We start from the raw sequence: 21,546 nt of genomic DNA, 5'->3' as shown, positions 1-21,546 counted from the left end.
CTGATCAAAACCTCTACTGGCCTCCTATCACTTGTCACTCGGAGTAAAAGCCTTTGTCTACCGGGGCTGGATGTGACCTGGCCCCATCTGTCTTCCCAGCCTCCCCCCTTCCCTCCCCTCCCTTTCTCTTCTCTCTCTCCCCCCGAACAGAGGCCTCCAAACCCCGGGTTCCTGACTCTGCGCCCCAACGTGTCCCTGCAGCAGCCTGCACTCGCCCCCCAACCCCGGCGGTCGCCGTCTGTGATCACATCAACCCACCCGGTCTCCAGCCCAGGCGGCCCCACCCGATGACTTTTAGGATGACTTTCAGGACACGTGCTATCCCACGCACCAGGGGACACTGAGTCCCCGAGGCCACCCCTGCAGACATACGGGACCCTGAAAATTCATTAGAGCTTCTCGGGGACAAGAGACTGTTGAGCAAACAGCCGGAGCCGAGGCCTGAAGGACCCAGACGGACACTCGCTCCACCTCCTGCAAAAGGGGCCCACATCCTTGGAGGCAAGGGGACTGCAGGGCGCTCCTCGCGTCTCGGTCAGTGTGGCGACCGTGTGGACTGTCGCCCAGAGGCACTCGGGGACTCAACAGACCCTGCTCTCCCTTTCACTTCTCTGTCTTTTCCCACCGCTTACTGGCTCCAGGCTGCGTGCCGGCACCGCTGACCGCTCCGCGCACCTGAGCCCAGTGAGGCTGCCCCCGTAGTCAATGGCACGCAAAGGGCTGTCCACGGTCAGTCTCCACTCCTCCCCCAAATCACACCCACGTGCACAGCCCACTCACAGAATACCCTCTGGGGACCTGCCCCCCCCGCACCTCCTGTCCTGAAGGGCTGCCCAGGTCCGAAGGCATCACAGTGGATGGGGATGGATGGGGCACAGGCCGGCAGCAAGGCTGGCCCGGAGGGGACAGCACCCACGCACGCCTGTGTCCTGCTCCCCTTGGTATGTGCACGCAACAGAACAGAGGCCGCGGGCAGTTCTGGAGGCTGGGGTGCCCTGCTCAGCCCTGTGGCCGGGAGCTCTGGTGGAACGCCCACTGGAGCAATGATGAGAGGACAGGTGACCTGCAGCCCAGGGGGCCCCGGGGCACCACCTGGGAGCTGCGGGCTCAGGGCTGAGGCTTCAGGTCTACCCTCAGGACGTGTGGCCAATGTAGCCACGTAGAGAACCGTGTGGCCCGGCCTTGAGTCGCCCGGCTTTGGGCCGCCCTGCGCTGGGGCCCTGTGCGGGGCCGGGCTGGGGGCTGCCCCCCGGACTCACCCAGGAGCTTCTGCAGCACCTGGCCGTCGTAAAGGTCTTCCTCCAGCTGCTTCACGATGATCCGCTCCTCCACCAGGACATCGTTGATCCAGTCGATGAGGACCTAGGGGGCGGGAGGGATGTCAGGCCACACCCAGCAGTGCCGTGGGGACCTGGGCCGTGCGCAGGCCTTGGCCGGGGCCGGTGCGGGAGCCCAGAGCTGCTGGAAGCGAAGATGCCCGAGCTCGGGGCCAGGCGGGCGGGGTGGGGAAGGCAAGCTTCCCGCAGCCTCCAGGGGGGCCCGAGGGCGCCGACCAGCCCCAGGCTGCCAGGGCTCCCGTGGGGACCTCACGAGAACCCCGCAGAGGGCAGCCGCCTCCTAGACTGGGCTCCTAGCGGGAACTCGGGAGGGAGGGGAACTCTCAGCCAGAGGAACCGGTGACACCTGCTCACCAGGGCCTGGGGGCGCGGGGACTGAGGGGTCAGCGTCAGCACTGCTGTCCCCCGTGGACCGAGGCAGCACAGACCAGCCATAAAATGTCTGTGTCCCCCCCAGATGCTCCAGAACAGTCCCGAATCGCCCTGAACCTAAAGCTGTAGAGAAGGGGGGCCCCAGAGGGTCCGGCTCTGAGCTCCTACCCTTCCTAAGCTCTACGGAGACAGAATTCACACACCGCACAATTCACGTGTGAAACGTGTGCGGGCCAGTGTTTCTCATACACTCATAAGGCCCTGCAACCATCACCGTCATCAGCCGAAGCGCATCCTCATCACCCCAAAAAGAAGCCCCATCCCTTTAACAGTCACTCCCCGCTCGCCCCAGCCCCCGTTCCTTCCCAGCACTCAGCTCGCTGCCCCGGGTTCAGACGTCCCGCTGCGGACATTTCTTATGAGTGGAATCGTTTAATATTCTGTGCCTGGCTGCTTTCGCTTCGCGTGTTTTCGAGGGCCAGCCAGGCTGTGGGGTGTGTCGGTCCGTCCTTCCTTCCTTCCTTCCTTCCCGTGGGTGAATCATGTTCCAGGGTATAAATAGACACACGGATTGACCCATCATCAGTGGGGTTGCCCCTACTTTTTGGCTGTGTGGATACCGCTCCTCTGAACGTGGCTGTCCCTGTTTTTCACGTGGACACCTCATTTCTCCGGGCCGGCCTTTCTCTCCGGCCTTTTCTCAACAACTTTTCCCGCTGAATTTACTGCCGACACATTATGAACGAAGGCAGCTTCCACGGGGGGTCGTCTACGGAGAGCTAGGACCCCCGTCGAACGCTATCCCGTCTGCCCAACGCCGCTAAGTCACTTCTCCGCCACATAAAATGGGATAAAATGGAAACCTGAACAGACTCGATCAGAAACAGACACAGCCCGTGACTTTTCCACACAAGCGAAGCTAATAAAACCGCTTAATTGGTGCCAACAACCTCCCGGAGACGGAAGTTTATGGCCACTCTGGGCGATGAACACGAGGGCGCGGGTCTCCGTCACTCTCTGAAACACGCAACCTGCAAAACTGGCCACGAAGCGAATTTCTCTGAGGTATGTTCTACTTTCCCCCTAACTGAAAATTATTAAATCAGGCACATGACCCCATGAAGAGTAGAAACAAAAATAAAGTAAAGGGCATTCTGGTTTTGTGAGAGATCCTGCGAAAGTCAGCCGGCTCCCCTGCTGGGCCCCCTCGGCTCCCTCCCGAGGATCGGGCGGCCTGGGAGGGGCCCGCAATGGGTGCCACCAGCTCCCAGCCAACCCCCGCCCGGCTGCCGCCCTCCTCTCTGACCACCCCTCCAATTTCCTTGGGGGTGTCCCTGTCACCTCCTTCTCCCCCTGATCTTTGAAGAGCATGTTCCTGAGGCCTCTCCCTGGACGACTCCTCTCCACTCTCTCCACCCTCTTCCCGGCCAGCTCGCGCCTTCCCAGGGCTCCCAGCGCTGTCCCAGCCCCAGAAACCCTCAGCCCGGCCTCTGCACCGTCCTTCGGCTCGGGTGTCCCCTGAGCTCCTCTATCTGAACTCATCACCCCCAACCCTGCTCCTTCTCCAGGAGAGAAACGGACACCAGACACCAGTTTCAGGAGCCTGGACCCCCACCCCCGAACCCCACTTCTTAACTGGGCCCACTTCTCAGCACCTCTTCTCCCACCGCCCTTGTCCAAACCACCTCCCTGGACCAGTGCCACAGCCCTAACTGAGCACCCTGCCTCCTCACCGGTGTTCTTCAAACACCCCAAGCTCACCTCTGCCTCAGGGCCTTTGCACATGCTATTCCTCCACCCTGAGCATACCCCACCCCCAGTGCACAGCCAGCTTTCTGGTCTCAAGCTTCTGTATCATTCCTGACCCCTCCCCAGGCCACATCCCCCCACCCTGGCTCCCATCACACCCCAGTGCCTTTTCCCGACCCTGTGCACATAAGCAATGCCAACACGTCTTCGTTTATGACCATCTCCCCTGTTAGACTTTAGGTTCTCTGAGGGCAGGAACTATGACTGTCCTGTTTGTGGCTCTGTCCCCAGCACCCAGTGCTCACTGCCTGGCACTGGAGCTCCATACACAGGTATTGAGTTAATTAGTTAATTTACTGAGCACCTACTACGTGCCAGGCTCTGGGAATAAGTAAGACAGACGGGGCCTCTGTCTTCGAGGTCCTTACATTCCAATCAGACGTTAAGGACAAACGAGAACCACGCTTTCAGGCTGTGACCAATGTCATGAGGGAAATACGGCAGGTGCAGCGGGGAGGTCGACAAATACACCGCAGCCCATGACCCAGGTCAACATCAACCAGTGCTCGGCTCAGCGCCACATCCCCAGGGGCTAAACCTGGGGCAGGCCCATGGAAGGAGCCCCAGCTGCAGGGTCTCTGGGACCCGCAGGCCTCTGGCGCCAGAGGCGGCCTTGCCCGGGGCGCAGTCCTCTTGGGAAACGGGGCAGACGCAGCTCCTCCTGCTAAGAAACTAAAGCTTCGAAATTCCACCCGGTCAAAGCCCGACACAAAAACTGCAGCCAGAACCGGGTGAGAATCAAGCTCCGCACAGCGGGGTGGGGGGGGGGCTCGGCTCTGGGAAGCGAGCACCTCGCCATCCGTCCAGGTCTGCAGGCTGTCCCCAGGGTGTGGTCTCCTCGGGGACCCTGCGCAGCCCCGTGAGCCTGTCTTCTTCCTGCTGCGCGAGCCTCTCCGTGACTTCCGGGCACGTCCCCATGTGCAAGCCCGGAATCCTGCAGGCGCACGTCCAGCACGTACCCTAACGAGCCCCCCGGCGCCGGGCTCTTGGCACGTACGTTTTACGAGCCTGCTTAAACCAGAATAAAATTACTTTCCCTGCGGTCCCTTCTGAATGGTAATCAGGATCTGCCGCCTACCTTCTCCCCCAAACTACGACAGTTACGTTTCAATCGCTTCCAAACTGGCTCGGGCAGCCGCATCCACGGGGGGCCCGGGCCGGCCTGGAGCTCCCCACGGACACAGGGAGGGAGGAGACAGAACTTAACCCCCGGAGACTCTACTCCACTAGGCTGGGGAGACATGGGGCCCGGCCAGGCGCGGTCAGCCTGCTTCCGGAGCCCGAGCCTCCGCCCGGCCAGGCGCCCCCTGGCGCTCCGTGGTTCAGATCGGAGCGGACAGACCTGCCATCCGTGCTGGACACGACGGGGCTCCGCAGAGGGCCTCGCCGCCGAGCTCCAGCCGAAGCCACGCTGGGGGCAGACGAGCCACGAGGCAGCAGGAGCCCCAGCCCTCCCTCCCGTCACTGCCTCCCCGACTTCCCAGAACGAAGCGGCCTCCTCCTGGTCCAGCTGGTGCCTGCACGTCCAGAGGCCGCGGCAACTGACCGTCTGCCCGGAGCAGGCAGTCACGTCAGACGGCTCCCGAGCAGGAGCAGCCCGAGGGGTCACCTGCCGCTCCGGGGCTGGGACCGTTCCCTCCAGCGGCTCCTCCTGCCCGGAGCAGAGTGTAAGCCAGCGGCTCTGAAGGGCACCTGGGAGGCGTCCACACGGTGACCTTGACCTTGACCCCTTCCTCCATCCAGGCTCCTCCCCGGCACACCCCTCGCCCAGCAGAACACCAGGCCCTTCTCCCCAGCTCCTCTCCCACAGGAGCCTGAACCCCCAAAGCTGTGCCCCAAAAGGAACATCGCAAGCAAGACGCCCTCCTTACCTTGACCAGCTCCTTGAACTTGGGGTTGTCCCTGGAGGTGGGGTCGATCATCGTGCGCTCCTCGTTCTCCTCTGGGGGGCAAAGGGCCGGGGTCGGCGTTAGCGGCAGGGCAGGCCGACGCCCCCGCTCCGGTCGGGGAGACCGCTGAGGGCAGAGAGCCCCGTGTTTTCCCAGCGAACATGGGCCACACGGGCCACACGTCAGGTGACGGCCCGGGGCGGGCGGCCGAGCATGGGAACTGCCTCCCGGGACGTCGAGGTCGCCCGGTGCCCGGCCTCTCCCAGGAGGGGACATGGTCGCCCCGTCACTCTGCCAGCCTCCCCATCACTGACTCCCATCTTTCGGGAGAGACCCCGGGCAAGGGGGCCACGCACTCGGACCCGAGTCTGATCCATGGGGAAGCCGTGTGTACCACCTATTACACGTGGTACACGCACTGGGCGAGCTCACCACCACGCCAGACAGCGGAACAGAAAGGGTGAGAAAGGCCCTGGCCGTGTGGCCCAGTGGTTAGAGCGCTGGCCGCATCCTGAAGGGTCGCGGGCTGGACTCCCCGCCTGGCCGAGGGCCGTGCGGGAGGCAACCCCTCGATGCGTCTCGCTCACATCAACGCTCCTCTCTCACTCTCCTCCCTCCCTTCCACTCTCTCCAAAGATCAATGAGAAAAATATCCTCGGGTGAGATTAAAACAACAACAAAAGTATTAGAAAGAAAAAGCAAAGTGTGTTCATTCTCGTTGTTTACTGGGCCACCTGTTTGTTTCCCCTCCGTCTGGCCTGGCTCCACGGGTAATGGGGGACCGGTGAGCTTATCACAGAAGCAGTGATGAGGTGACAGTGGGGAAGTGGGACCACAGAGGGGAAAGACCCACAGAGGCCAGACAGGACGCAGGACAAGCCGACCAGGGACGTGACAGAGGCACCGGGCCAGGCCCGCAGGATGCACAGAGGCAGGCGACCAGGAAGCAGTGGAGACCAGGGACCCAGGCCCCGGCCGGCTCCTAGGGAGCCGGGGACCCTGTCCCTGTGGGTGACAATGAGACGGCTTTGAGCGGCTTCCCAGCAGCAAATTTTACAACCTGACAAAGTGGAAAAACTATTTTTGGAGTTGCGCGGACCTGGTGCTTGAGAGGGATGCTCCAGGTGGCACACAGGGGGTCACAAGGGGGCCCCTGGTGACCTCCCTGCTCAGGCCCTCTGCAGCCCCCCACTGCTCCCGGGATGAGGGGAGCGTGCTCCCTGTGGCCCCTCGGCAGAGCCCTCAGGAGCGGCCGCCCGGACAGCGGCCCCAGCCAGCCCGAAGGCCAGGCCGCCAGCGGCGGTGACGTGAAGAGCCGCGCTCTGCCCGGGGCGGGAGAAGCCCCGGTGGGCCCGCGGGACCGCAGGGAGCCCGGCCAGCCCTTGGCCGGGGGTCGGCAAGGCGAACGTGCGCTGGCGCTTCCAGAGCTCTCTGGCCCGGCCTTGCCGTGGAAACCACAACAGAGGGATCCACCGGGACTTCCCTTTGAACTGGGGTTTGGAAACACACGGAATGTTCCGCCGCCGCCTTCCAGACTGACCAGATCCCAAAACGCGCTTTAAGGGAAACGTGTCCAGGCCGTCACCTCGTTAGTGCCGGGCTGTGACGTGGTCCCAAGGAGGTGGGTGCGCTTGGCAGGTCCCAGCTAGCAGGCCCCGGGCCTGGGGAAGCTCCAGCTTGCACAGAGACGGGAGCGGGTGGGTTACTCGTGCGTCTTATTTTCTGACACTTTCACATTTGGGGGCTTGTGGACCTAGAGAGACTGCCCCTCCCAGGGCCAGCTAATTCCCAGGACAGCCAACAACTGCCCCGTGAGGGCCTTTCCCATGCAAACCACCAGGAGCACAGACTATAGCCGCCTCTGTCACTGGGCTCCCACACTCCCGGGCAAATCCCCTCCCCTGGTCACCACGGGCCCGGCACAGAGCGCTCAGCACAGCTCCTGCGCCCCAGAGCCCACCGTAACTCCTCAAAACAGCCAACCCCAAGCCTGTGTACCCGCTTCATCCATTCCTTCCCGCGGAAACCACAAGAAAGGCTTTTGCCTAGACTTTCCCTGGTGCCCTGTGCCCTCCGCCCGGCCCTGGTGCTTCCCCGTGTGGCCCTGCCTGGCATGGTTTCCCCCCCTTGGCAACTGCGGGTATAACCACTGTCCTTTTTTTGTTTGTTAATCCTCGCGTGAGGATATCTTTCCCATTGATTTTCAGAGAGTGGAAGGAGTGGGGGAGAGAGAGAAACATCGATGTGACAGAGACTGATATCAACTGTTGCCTCCCACATGGGCCCTGACTGGGGCCAGGGATCGAGCCTGCGACTCAGGTACGTGCCCTTGGCCGGGATTTGAACCCGCAACCCTTCGGTGCACAGGCCCACGTGCTAACCCCTGAGCCACGCTGACAAGGGCTAACACGCTGTCTTTTCAGCGGCGGTCATCTTCTGAGCTCGCTGTGGCCTTGCCAGGCCTACACCGTAACAAAACTTACAGTTTTAACGAGAGAGAGAGAAGCCTGCGTGCTTTTTTCCTGCTCGCTTTTCTGAAACGACCTTGAGCTGAGAGCCCAGGCTCTCAAACGCCGCCCAGGGTGCCGTCTGATCAGAAGGCCGCGGCCGCGAGCATCGAGCTCCTCTGGCCTCCCCGGGAAAGCCGGGGGGCCCGCCGTACCTAGCAGGGTGTCCTCAGGGTGCAGGTCCGCCGCGGCGGGGGACATCGGCGAGTTGATGGCATTTTTGCCTTCCTCCTGCAGGTCGCTCACTGTGGGGGGAGAGGGGGAGAGCAGTCAGTGTAAACGGAACGCGTGCCTTCCCCGGCTGGCAGCGGAACAGAGAGAAATCCACTCCTGTTTTTCAAGCGTTTCACAAACATTCCTAAATGGCCCGTCGCCCAGAAAAAGTCTGAGGAAAAACGAGCCGGACCAAGAATCTGTTCTGCAATCCTTCCCCCGCCGCCAAGTATTTCCCCGTCTCTGCCGAGCCCTGCCAGCCTGTTCTCGCTGCTCCCTGGAGTACGTGACTAAGACGCGGAAGCTTCCAGACGCTCCCGGGTCTGCCCGAGGCTGCTGAGACGCACGGAGCTCGGGTCACGGCGACCGGGCCCACGAAGGCAGGGCTCCCCTTCCCTGCCTGGAGGCCTATGTCCCACGACCGGGACCCCAGGAATGAAGGCCCCTCCTGACACGTGCTTCGGCAAGTGCCGGATTTAAAGCAATGCCATCGTCGCCGAGGCCACGTTTGCGGGGACAGAACCCTGACGGTGTGATGACAGGTGCTCCCCGGGGTCGGGAGCACAAGACACGTACAGAGGCTTCCAGCTGGGGGCGCCACCACCTCCTATCTAGACAGTATGGGTTGTGTGCGTGTTGGGGTGCAGGGTCCACAGGGTGCGGGGGCAACGACACCACGGATCCCACGGTGGCTGAACGAACCCCTCGCCTGCTGCACTGGAGAGACCTCAGGGAGTCACCCGGAGTCACGCCCACCGGGGAGCGTTGCCAACACGCCGGCACTAACACCCTGGCCTTTAACGCTGGTCTCCCACCGGCCGTGACTGCGACTTCCAGACTCGGCTGCTTGTCGGGTTCCAGGCTCAGCCCCAAGATCAGGTTCACTGGGTGCAGGGTGGGTCCTGGGCACCCGCCACTCTTCACAGCCCCGGCTGAGAACTGCTCGGCCCCAGTCCCGAGCGCTCGCCACAATTCCGGCCCCGCTCCATCGGCGACGGCCAGCGACCAGCGCCCAGGCCTGCTCCTCTCCCACGAACGTTCTAAGAGGCGAACACTAGTTCCTCTTTCGATACCACAGTCCCCTTGACCCTTTCACACCTCTGACCCGGACACCTGAAGGGACAGGTGACAGAGTGGCCAGGGGACGTGGCCCGATGGCTCTGGAACAGGCAGGCCCTGCTGATTGCCCCCAGTCGGCAGGTCCGCCAGGCAGGTCCCATGCGTCTCTATGAGGCTCTTTCCTCGCAATGTCAGGGCCCCGGAAGGACTGAATGAGACGAGGAGCGTCGGGTCCCGAGCCTGGGGCCAGGCCCACAGTGGGCTCTCGGGACTGGGCCGCAGACCCAGCTGGGGGGACGGCCCCCCCTCCACTCCTCACGGGACACCAGCTTCTAACCTCAGGGACACAAGACATGTTCACAGCAGCACCAGTCACAAGAGCCGAAAGGTGGAAAGAGCCTGAGTGCCCACCGACGGAGAATGGACACACACCGTGTGGTCCGTCCACGGGGGAATATTATTCACCCATGAAAAGGAAGGAAGCCCTGACACCTGCTATGACGGGGGTGGGCCCCGAGGCCATAATGCTCAGTGACATACGCCAGACGCAAAAGGACAAACCCCGTGTGAGTCCACATTTATGAGGCCCCTAGAGCAGGCAAATTCACAGAGAGAAAGCAGGCCGGGGGGGCTGGGGCGGAGGGGGGTGCCGTTGTTTAATGGGCCCAGGGTGTCCTTTCGGGAAGATGGGGAAGTTCCGGAGACGGCGCTGGCCGCCGGGCAGCGTGATGGGCTTCGTGCCGTTTCCTGCGCGCTCAGGAACGGTCGAGACGGTCTCGTGTTTCGCAGATTCTGCCACAATTGAAAAGGAAAGAAAGGCAGCCGTCGCCCGTCTCCACCTTCCGGGCGGAAGCCCGCCCGCCGGCAGTGTGTACACCGTCTCGGCCCCAACAGGCCGTGTCCCCCGAGCCCTCGGCTTAGCTCTGCAGCAGCAGCCAGCGTTTACACCTTCGTGGGTAACCGGGGACCATGCTGACAGGCGAGGCCCCCTCTGCATCCCTCCCGTCCCCCAAAATACTCCGAAGATCCCCACGGCTCACCCAGGCCCCTTTAGAAAACAGAGACCACAACTCGGCGACTGTTTTTACTACGAATTGCAAAGTTTGTAACCAGAAGAGTTTTCAGAGGCGGAAAGGGAAGGAGGGGAGGGTTTTTTTTTTACAAAGTCCTCACGCGTACAAAGCTGTGCGTGTGACCTGGTGAAACGGGCGTACACAGAAGACCCCGGGCGCCTGGGGCCCGTTTCCTGGACCGATGTCACAGACAGGGCCGGACAGTCCAGGGAGGTCCCTCTCAGTCGAGGCTGGTTTTGACCGTTCAGTTCACCGCCAGAGGCCCTGCAGGTGGGCTCGGGGCACAGGTGAGGCACTACAGGGAGCCTCCGGCTGCAGGCTGTCCCCTCACGTGGCCATGGGACGTGTGCCGGGGCGACTGGCGGGAGGGGCAGAGCCCCGGGGACATAAAAGTGCTCCCAGGAAGAGTGCACGGAGGGAGAAAGGGGTCAGCATTTTCAAAGCACAGAAACTGGGTCACAGGAAACCACAATTTCCACACCGCCCTGAACATCAAAGGTAACACTGAACAGGGCCCAGGATCTCAGACCTTAATCAGCGAGAAATGCTCTCCCGGACCCGCCCCGGCTCCAGTTCCTCAGCATCAGGCCCTGAGGATAACAAGGACCCCAGGCCAGGAGGAGGGGTCCCAGGCAGACCGCAGGGAGGGACCTCCCTGGACTCTCCCAGCACCACTGTCCCGAGCCGGGTCGGTGGCCACGGAGCCCTGGGGTTCAAATCCCACTTCGCCAACATGCTGGGGTGTGGCTGTAATGTGGGGACGGCAGCAGCCCCCACGGCCAGGGGTTCCGGGGAGTTAGTGAGACTGAGAGCACCCGGCCCCTGCTTGAGGACCAGCTCTGAGAGGGGGAGGCACAGGTGTGGGCAAACGGGTGCTCCGGGACGGGCTCAAATGAGGAATGAGTGATGAAGAGGAAGGGGAGGTCCCTCGTCCCAGGGAGAACCACGGAGGGCTTCCTGGAGGAGGCAGTTAGTGAATGCGGCCTTGAAAGATACCAAGAACCCAGAGAAGGGACCTTGGGACTCTGTGCAAAGCATTTGGGTGACATATCAGAGCCGATTCCGGAAGCCACACGTGGCGTCCACGTCGAAGCTGAACCACGGGCGGGTTCACAGATGCCTCTTGGGGACTCTGCTCTCTTTCCCAGCCCAGGTTCTCTGAGGGGCACTTGGCTCAGGAGCTTCCCATGAGTCCAGGAATGTTTGGGTTTTTTAAGTACCGGTCCACTTGCCAGCAAGGGAAACACTTCAAAGACGTGAAATCCCAGCTGTCCTGAGTCATGGACAAAGATCCCAACGCCCGGTGGGTGTGCACAGCGGGCGCGGGTGCTCAAAGGGGCGGGCGGGGCTCCGCGCTCAGGCTGGGGACTGAGTGCAAGTGTCGCCCCTGGTCGGAGATGGATCCCTCGCCCACACGGAACCCAACGGCCAGGCACGAGGCAGCCAAGGCCAAGGCGTTCCCGCTGCGGCCAAGCCCACCTCCCGGGGCGATGCTCCGCGGCCGCGGGCCACACAGCGGACACGGGGCTGGGGATGCCCGGAGGGTCAGAGAGGGGGGGTGGGGCCAGGGCAGAAGAGAGAGCCAAGGGAGAGCGTTGGATAGGAAGGCCACGGTCACCAGATCTTAGGAGTTTTCAAATAAAGCTGGAAATCTGGGTTTGGTATAGACTCCCCCAATTTATACATGTAAGCAAACAAGTCACATTCTGTGGGCCAGGCAGGGGCCACCAGTGTGCGTTCGCAGAACACAGTAAGTGTCCTGCCTGTCACTGGGAAAGCGGAAGAGGGCCACTAACATTTCCTGGGCACTGTGTGCCAGGCACCTTCCATACGGTTCATTCATCTCATCTCCTACCCAGTCTGGGAGGCAGCAGCTGGGTCCTGGCTGGGTCGGCGTCTGTTAGGGGTGAAGGCGTCTGAGATACACCACCAGGGAGCCCTGGGGTCAGGACTCAGCCTGGTTCTACCCGGTCCTGCCCTCACTGTCCACAGCTCAGTCTTACCCAAACATTAAGTCTCAGCTTACTGGCCACCTCCTCCAGGAAGCCTTCCTGGGTGCTCCACACCTACCCAGGACTCCTCTCTGCCCAGTTCAAGTCACTCGGCCCTGTCACTCTCTCTCTCCTGCGCCGTCTGCGCACACCGGTGCTAACTCAGCTCCGACACGCACAGTAGGTCTTTAAATGCATTTGAGGAGCGGCGTGATGAGGGGCTCAGGATCCTGGAGCCAGCCTGCCGGTTTCAGATCGTGGCTTGGCCGCCGACGGGCTGGGGGATGCTGGGCAGGCACCTCACTGCTCTGCGCCTCAGTTTCCACCGAAAGCGGCGAGCGCCCTGAAGGACGCCAGCGGGCGGTAAGCGCTCAGCAAACGCTGGCCCTCGGCGCTGGCCGGGCGCATGGACACCTGCGTGTGTCCAAAGCTCGCTCTCTTTCCATCACTCCACCCGGAGCCTGGGCAAGGCCGAAAACGAGAGCACCTCTCCCGACGGGAGCTATAACCACATAAAATGGAAGAGAGGCCGAAAAACACGGAAACCTGGCCACTGGAGAGCGTCCCCGGAGAGCTGCCATTTATACCCCGGGCCAAGCGCAAAGGTTCCGCCTTTCATGTTCTGTTTTTAATCTTTTTCTTTGCATGGGTTTCACTTCTGTATTTATTTATACCCAGGTTCTTTCCAAAGGAAAAAAAAAAAGCTTTTAGGCAGCTTTTTTTTCCCTTTTTCCTTTTGACATTATTAGGAAAAGACAACTCTGAAAGCGGCTGCCTCGCAGCGCAGGGCTCCCGAGGGGGGACGCGCAGCTCTCGCCTTCCCGTGCCAGGGGCGCCAGGGCAGGGAGGGGGGTCACGACGCCCGCCCCCTGCGAAGATGGGGCGCAGGGAGCTCACGGCGGGAGGCTCGCCTGCTGGGGGCTCAGCGAGGAGGACGAGGCCTGGTGGGGGGTGAACGTGGCCTCGGAGGCTCGAGCTGTGACAACTCCGTCTCCTGACATCTCTTAAGTGTGTCATCGCAGCACAGCGGAGACGCTCTGTCGCCAGCGGGGGCTTGCGCGCCAGGTACGCTCGTCCTGGTTTTCGCGCAGAACAAAGGATGGGGGGAGAGTTTTCAGAGCGCCCCTCGTCTGAACCAGGATCAAAGCGACAAGACGCTCTCCTCCCCCGCCGGCGTCTGAGCGAACCTGGGGCGCTTAACCAGCCCTCGGGGGCAGAGCGGCTTCCAGCTCCGCCTGACCCCCCTCAAAGGGACGGCGCGGTCCTCGGGGGGCCGGGAAGGGGAGGCGGGTAGAGAAGGCGCGTCTCCTTCAGCCCCCCCACATCCAAGCGTCTCCGAGGCGCCCACAGGCTCCCTGCTAAATGAGGCGTCCGGCCCCCGCCGCGCAGGGAGAGCTTTCCAAGAGTTCTCACGCTTCCATCTGCGCTGAGGGGTCGCCGCTTTGCAGAAGCCGTAATTTATCGGGACAGTTAAATTCATCAGCCGTGAAGGTCTCCGAAGCAGCCCGGGTCCTCCGGAAATAAATCAAATGGCACTTCATGGGAAGGTTTCACAGCTCAGTGGGGTTTAGATGAGGCCCGAAAGAGACGGACGCCAGGACCCTGACACACGCCCACAGACTCGGGGGGCTGGGGGCGGCGCAGGACACCCCTTCCCGGTTTCAAAGATACGCAGAGCAGGACAGCGGCCGGCCATCACTCAAAGGGCCGAACTGTTTCCGGGCCGACACACTCGCGAAGGCCTTGAAACGTGAGGCTGCGAGCTGCAGGTTCAACGTCCGGGATTCCCGGGGTCGCGGCGGACGCAGGGCAGTGTCCTGTCCGCAGCAAGGCAGTGAGGACACACGGTCCCCGAGAGAGCGCCGCCCTCCCGACCCAGCGTGGGAAGGAGGGAGATGACTCTCAGCAATCTGCGCAGCCCGGCCGGCGCGGCTCAGCGGCTGAGCGTCGACCTAGGATCCAGGAGATCAGGGTTCGATTCCCGGGCAGGGCACAGGCCCGGGTTGCGGGCTCGATCCCCAGCAGGGGGCGTGCAGGAGGCGGCCGATCAATGACTCTCATTGATGTTTCTCTCTCTCCCTCTCCCTTCCTCTCTCTGAAATCAATAAAGATATATTTTTTTAAAATTGGTACTTTTAAAAAAAACAAAACAAAAAGAAAGACCCTCTTAATCTTTAAGGTGCCCAACCCGTTCCGTTTGTGCCGAGGACCGGATCCTGGTCTTGTCGCACAGGGTGGGGGCCCACCCTAGTCAGCTCCGGGGTGGGGGCCCACCCTAGTCAGCTCCGGGTATTTACGTGGGGTTAATCCGCTGCAATTTCTCACTGCAGGGCGAGTGCTGACGAGCCCACAGGGATATCAAAGCACCGCGACTGCCGCCGAAACACCTGATTTAGGGGATTTGTGCTACAGGGGCACAAGGTCCCATCCAATTTCTTGAGATGTAGTAAGTTTAGAGGCTCAAATAACGATGGGAGCACTTCAACAAGGCAGAATCTAAAGGAGGTCAACAGGCACGACTGACCCCACAGCAAGAGCTCGAAGCTGAAGATCCGTCCTGCTCAGGCGGCAGCCAGCCTTGGTTTCATCACAGCCTCTGGATCTAACAAACATTGGTCGCTGGCCAACAGGGGCTGTGACGTGCTGGGAGAGGCTGGCACAGGCAGGAGACATGGGGAGGATGTGTCCTGGCCGCTTCCACCCAACGGGCTCGCCCAGCTCCGGGCACCGAGGTTTTCAAGGAACAAATGTACAATTAATCAAGTGCAGGCCATTTCCCAGCGTAGCGTTTTAAATGCAGGTTTCAAAACAATACACGATGTTTACGTAAAAAGTGCAATCAGAAAACTCAAAGCTCTACGTTGCTGTGTCCACATCGAAATGCACATAAAAAGAAGTGAAAGGACACGCTCCAAAATGACAAGAGAGGCATTACTTCTGAAGGGACACGTGACAGAAGGGATGGAGGAAACTGGGGGAGGCTTTGCCACAACTGTGTTCACATGTTACTTGTGAAATAAAAATAAAGTTAAAAGACCATACAACACACAGATGCCCTGACAGGGTGTGTGCAGAGGCCCAAATAAGGTGGCAGTCAATTCCAGAGGGAAGGAGACCAGAGCGGAAGGAGGCGAGGCTGCCTGCCTGAGCTGAGCCTGTCCTGAGGCCTGCAGCCCCTGGGGCAAGGGTAGGCTTCTCGAGGCAAAGAAGCTGGATTCAGGACCAGGTTGCTGAGCTGTCCGGGCCTGCAGGGGTCCCCACCCCACTTCAGCCTCTCCCTTTCTGCAGGGGACCATCGTGAATTGTTTCTCCTCCCCAACATCCACTCGCCTTCTGGTCAAACAGGACCCAGCCTTCCCTTGGAGGGAACCAGCCTCTCCAGCCACCATTCTCAGGCCTTATACTCCAGGCTGGGCTCTGCCCCCACCCCGGGCGGAGCACCCATCCCAGGCCTGAGCCAATCGGCACGTTGCACTCCTCAGAACAGTTATCAAGTCAGGGACAGGTTCCACCCAAGTAGCATCCACAGCTACCAGGAGACTGACTAGGAATGTAAACTGAGACAGGCACTCTTTCCCACTGGCCTTGACCCAGAAGGGATGCAGGTGGAAGCTGCCCCATCCTCTTATCACCACACAGAACCTGGAAACGAAGGCGCTAGGTCAACAGAGCCGAGAGAACACAGTTGACCGACACAGTCTGTGTGCTGGATCAAGCCCTACCTGAGGCCAACATCCTTTGGACCTTTCTGTCGAATGCACCAAGGAATCCCATTTTGTTCTTAATCCTCTGAGTTGTTTTTTCGGGCACCTGCAGGCTACGTCCTGTCTGATGTAGCAGCCCTTCCGACGCACAAAGCTGGCCACGTCCCTCCCAGGTGGAGAGCACTCCGTGGGTCCCACAAAGCTGGCCACGTCCCTCCCAGGTGGAGAGCACTCCGTGGGTCCCACAAAGCTGGCCACGTCCCTCCCAGGTGGAGAGCACTCCGTGGGTCCCACAAAGCTGGCCACGTCCCTCCCAGGTGGAGAGCACTCCGTGGGTCCCACTGGCTCCAGGGTAAAGCTCAAACCCTTCCCAGTGGCACCCAAACACTCTTGGTGAGCAGACCCCTCCCCTCACCTACTGGGCTGCAGCTCCGGGGCTTCCACACCCACCTTCTGAAGGGGACAGGCTGGACTATCCGTGTCTTCACACCTGTGCCCCAAGTGTCCCCTCCACCTGAAATGCCCCTCACTTCGTATCTGGCTAACTCCACCCTGTCCCCCAGATTCATCAGGAAAGCGTTCTCTGGGCGCCCACCGCTGGGTGGAGTCAGGGCCGCTCCTCGGGTTCCCGCAGCTCCCTGTGTACGTGACAACCACACACCCTTGTCCCTGTCACGCAGTTGTGAGGTGTGCCCGCCTCCCCGCCCGCCAGGGGTGCAGAGGAGCCAGGCGCTGTCGGTGACCCTGAATCCTGCACAAAACCAGGCACATGACAAGCATTCAATAAATATCCGGGGAATGAATGAGTGAATGAATGAATGACTATAAATGTGCTTACACAGGCAAAATGGAGCCGGATCGAGCATTGGGGGAAGAAACGTAAAGTGAGAAGAACTGGGAACAGACTATTCTTGCAAAACATTCCACGTCCAGCCACTTAATTGGGTGGTAAAGACTTTCCTTAGGCTTACATTAGCCTGGCAGACACAAGTCACCAAACCCAGCTCCTGTGAGAGGCATGCAGAGGGTTGGGACTCGGGGGGGCGGGGGGAGGGCTCCACTCTGCAATGGGGGACTTACTGGGACAAGCTGCCCCTGGAGTGACGGCCCTGACCCGTCTGCTGGGGCGCACACTCTGCCGCCTGCTGCAGGCGGGGCCCCGAGAACCGAGCCTTCACCGCCCGGGGAAAGGCAGGTCTTCTGCAGATCGAGCGTTGCTGGAACAGACACAAAACACGCTGGAGCTCAGAAGCCGACGTCACACAGACAACCCCGGCCGGAGAGTCCGCCCGCTTTTCCTCCCCTTTCCCTGGGCGCCCCAGAAGAACGAATCGCGTGCGGGAAGAGAACCGGGGGACAGACTTCCCGGTGGCCCTTAAACGCCCGGGTTTGCACATGAACCGCCCGGCGAGCGGGAACCAGGACACGGAGCGACGGGGCCCCTCCCTCATTGAGGACGCTGCTCCTTCAGGGACAATCGCCGGCTCGTTCAGTGTTCCAGACAGAAAGCAAGCGGGTCAGCTTATTCGAGTCACCTCCCCGAGTGTGGCAGGGAGGCCCTCAGGGCCCAGATCGTGGCCGGGGCCGTGGAAGGCCAGGGCGCTGTGCTTGCCTCCCGGGTCCGGGCTCCCAGTGTCTCAGGCAGGGCTGTGTCCTGGGACACAGGCCCACCAGGTCCCTCCTCTGCCCACGGCCCAGCCCATCCTCTACCAGCTCCCAAAACAGAGTCCAGACCCCGCCGGGGGCACCCGCCCCACCGTCCGCTGAGGAGCCCCGGCACCTCCGCGCCCCCCCCCGGCGCCCCCCGGGAGCGCCACAGCCCACAGCCGCCTGCCAGGCGGCCCAGCGCACCACACTCTTTGCTGCAAATTCCCCTCTTCTACGGCCCTGGAAGAGGCATCTGCGTCTCCTCCAAACCCCCGGGCCCAGGGTCCGTGCGGTGCCCATAGGATAGGAGAGAGGAGGCCTGGGGGCCCATCACAGAATGGCCCAGGGGCCACGGGCACACACTTTGATTCCTCCCATCTTCCCGTCTCTCCACTGCAGGGGGACAATTACCGGACCTGGCCGAGGTTGTCATGACGACTAATTTAACAAGATGGTGTGTGTGTGGAGGTAGTCAGCCGAGCGAGTGTAAATGTGGGGTCTCCCGTCCCCCCCGGCTGTCACCAGCACCTGCGCTGGGTTAACTGGGAGGGCTTAGCGTCACCTGGTCGACAAGCTGGCCCAGCGAACCAGCGGGGCTGCCAGGCCCAGCCGTGAGCTCACAGACGACCGGACCTCCGGAGTTTGTGACCCGGGGGCCCGTGGGTGTCTGGCTGCTGGGTTATAAACGCCTAGAAGTGGAGGTCAAGTCCCATCACTCCTGAGCCCCAGGGGAGGGCCCAGGGCACAGCGGAGACCCCACCACGTGTGCTGGCCAGAGCGGGACAGGATCGGACGGGATCCTGAAAGCCTGTCACCCGCCAGTGCAGAGGCATGAAATGGCCACAGTCGGAAACCGCTCACCAGGTCACCAAACACCCAGACCTGAAACCCCCACCTCCCCGCACGCTGGGTGCGACCAAGGCCCTCAGTTACTGCTCAGGCATCACCACGAACATCTCCACACGACTGCTGAGCATCTAAAACAGACACTGAGTGGACTGAGTTATCACAGAGCTCCGTCTCCACACAGCGCCTGGCAGTGCCGACCCCACACCACATCCGAGAAGTGCAAAGTGCCTCCCAGGGTCGCAGGCGTGAGCCAGGGCCGGCCGCCAGCCGCAGGGACAGGTGACCGGGGAAGGGAGCTGCGGAGCCTGCGGGAGGCCTGGAAGTGTCCAGTGACTCAGGGAAATGAAACTGCAGGTGCAGACCAAGGCGAAGGCGGCCGAGCGGGCCCTGCCAGGCAGCGGTGCCCATCCGGGCAGCTGTGAGCGCGCGGCTTCCCCAGGCACCGCGAGGGCTGCCAGCGTTTAGTGCATGTCTTCTGGAGCTCTGGGGCACGTGTCCCATTACCCCCACCCCTCTGATGGACAGCTGGACCCACCCCCGAAGCCAGCCTTCCTGACCCCCAAAAGGGCCATCCTGCTTTGCCTCCCATTTTCTCAGGCCCCCCTCCCCGCTCAGCTAATGTGCCTGGCAACCGCTCCATCCAGGCCAACCTCACCCCAATCTGGTGGCAAATTCTTGGGCGTGAGCACTCTGTTCCCGTGACTTGGGGGATGACACCTTTGTCCCATTTCTACCAGTCAACGGTGGCGGTGTTAAGCACATGAAATCGATTTCAGTCGCCGGCCGTGAAAGCCTGTCATCAATCAACGACATGTCTAGAGGAAGCAGAGGGTGGGGGGGGGGCGTAAAACCCAAAAGAAACTCGGAATTACCCAAAAAGTGGCCCCGACATCTCCCCTCGCGCCCAGCTGCGGGATGGAGGTGACGGAGTCGCTGGTGGCACCCCGCGGGGCCCGCCCGCTGAGAACTGGCTTAATAAAGCGCAAACGGCTCGCGGGAAAGAACGGGCCCCGAGAAGCGAGCTCGCCGGCCCCGGCGGCCCCATGCCGCAGAACTTGTATTAATTAATCTGATCAGTAATGTCCCACTGTACCCAGGGAAGTCCGACGTGTGCTCTGCTGAGGAAATAAGAAAATTAAGTCATTAAGTCATTAAAGAACAAAAAAGACCTGGCGGCCTGCACCTGCCACAGAAAAGCTCAGCTGGGAGGGAATTTGGGGAGAAGCTGGCGGGAAACGCCAGGACGGCGCCCTCTAGCGGCCGGTTCCCACCTGTGCAAGCCGACGGGCCGACCGGCAGGAGTCCCGCCTGCGGGCAGATGGGCACCTCCACAAACAGGCGACCTGTGGGCTGTGAATGACAATGACGCGTCGGTGTAGGTCCACCAACTGGAGGAAGGCGCCACTCTGCTGGGGGAGGTTGGTTGTGGGGGCGGCTGTGCATGGGGGGGGTGTATGGGCAACTCTGTACCTTCCTCTAAGCATTGCTGGGAACCTGAAACGGCTCTGAAAAATAGTTTATTTTTTAAAAAAAGAGCAGCAGGGGGACCTTTCAGGGTCACAAGATACGTGTGCACGTGTGTGCCCATGTGTGCGTGCGTGTGCGTGTGTACATGTGTGTGCAGGTGCATGTTCCAGGCAGATCTCAGGCACCCATGTCCCCAGGGCCTGGGGGAAAGGTTGCCAGGGGTCATCCCGTCCCTTGCTCTCCCACCCCTGGGGGTGAGGGGTCCCAAGGACGCTATCCATGGAGGCAGCCTCCTCCTAGCTCGGAGGTTCTCAGCCAGGGACAACCCCCCTCGGGGACAGGTGGCACTGCCTGAGACAGCTCTGGTCTGAGACAGCTCAGCATCTTGTGTGCAGAGGCCAGGATGCTGCTCAGCACCCTATAGTGCCCAGGACAGCCCGGCCAGGAGGGTGACCCACGAAGAGGTGAGCAGGGCAGACCCTGCTGGATGCCCAGGACGGCCCCAGCTCAGAGAGTGACCCACGAAGAGGTGAGCAGAGCAGACCACGGAGCTGACCTGGGAGGCCCAGAAGCTGGACGGGTGAGGGCTCCCGACATGTCTACACAGGTGTGCAGAATCCCTTGGGGACCGGGCCTCATGTCCCCACCTCATCCGGACTGTCCTGTGCTCTGCAAACCATAAGCACTAACTATATGCACAAGCAGGGGCGGGGCATCCTTCAGCCTCTGGGACCTTGCTGGGCAGGGCCCCACCTCCCGACCCCGCACAGGAAAGGCCTCGCCCGCTGCCACTCAGCCCCCCACAACGCCGCCTCCAGCCCCAGGAGCCCACGGGTGGGGCGGTTGGACTCCTCTGTCCTCTGCTCTCCCATCTGGCGTGGGCACGAGGCGGGCACCCAGGGCAGGAGCGACTCTGCAGCCGTGTCCAGTCAGTCCATCCATCTTTGTTATCACCCCCTGTGCCCGGCACTCGGCCAGACTCCAACACCCACACTGCCCAGCAGGGCTGCAGCAGGCAACTGGAGGAGACAGCGAGTGACCCCCGGCACTCTCCCGCCGTTCCCCCTTCCTTCAGCAGAGGCCGGGCCCTAGCGGGATCCCCCTGCTCCCCGCAGGCTGGGTCAGCCTGTCCTGGTCCTTACTCGCCACCGGCCTGAGACCCAGGCCTCCCACCTCTGGTTGTCCTGGCAACCAGGCGGCCTCTGTCCCCGAGGAAGCTCGTGGGCTCCGCAGGGTGAGGGCTCTGGTCACTTGGTGACAGCTGGGGGCAGACAGGGATGGCCAGACCAGCCAAGCGTGCAGCTGACATCCTGTGCAGCCGACAGCTGCTGCCTGGAGGCCTCACTGACCTGAGCCCAGGGTCACAGTGCCAAGGGACCTGCCTCTGCCAGCTCTGCTCACCCAGGCAGCTGTGCGAGCAGCGGGATGCACCCCGGGGCTCAGAACGACGGGGCTTATTCCCTGCGGCCAGGCTCCCTGTCAGCAGAAGCCTCGTCCTGGGTTTAGGGGACCGGCCCTCTCTCATGCTCTCAGAGAGCCCTGCCAGGACCCCCACCTCAAAGTCCCCTGGGCGCCAGCATGGCACCCTGCTCCCTCCCGCCCTGAAGCCATCACGCTCTGCTACTATTG

General features: G+C 61.7%; 1 protein-coding gene across 1 annotated transcript in view; it reads right to left on the bottom strand.

The window, feature by feature from the left end:
* The window catches only part of PARVB (parvin beta), a 66,529-nt gene that overhangs the window by 21,214 nt on the left and 23,769 nt on the right, over positions 1 to 21,546 (bottom strand). Inside the window, exons 2-4 of the mRNA XM_087814020.1 lie at positions 8,070 to 8,159; positions 5,390 to 5,460; positions 1,260 to 1,362 (exon numbers count right to left, since the gene is read on the bottom strand). Coding sequence (XP_087670146.1) covers positions 1,260 to 1,362; positions 5,390 to 5,460; positions 8,070 to 8,159 — 264 coding nt within the window. The remainder of the gene's footprint in view (positions 1 to 1,259; positions 1,363 to 5,389; positions 5,461 to 8,069; positions 8,160 to 21,546) is intronic.

This window comes from Miniopterus natalensis, chromosome 2 (genome assembly GCF_054644295.1).
Source record: "Miniopterus natalensis isolate mMinNat1 chromosome 2, mMinNat1.hap1, whole genome shotgun sequence".
In the NCBI taxonomy this organism is placed as follows: domain Eukaryota; kingdom Metazoa; phylum Chordata; class Mammalia; order Chiroptera; family Miniopteridae; genus Miniopterus; species Miniopterus natalensis.
Note: the sequence above shows the minus strand (reverse complement) of the source record. Positions and strands in the feature narration are given on the sequence as shown.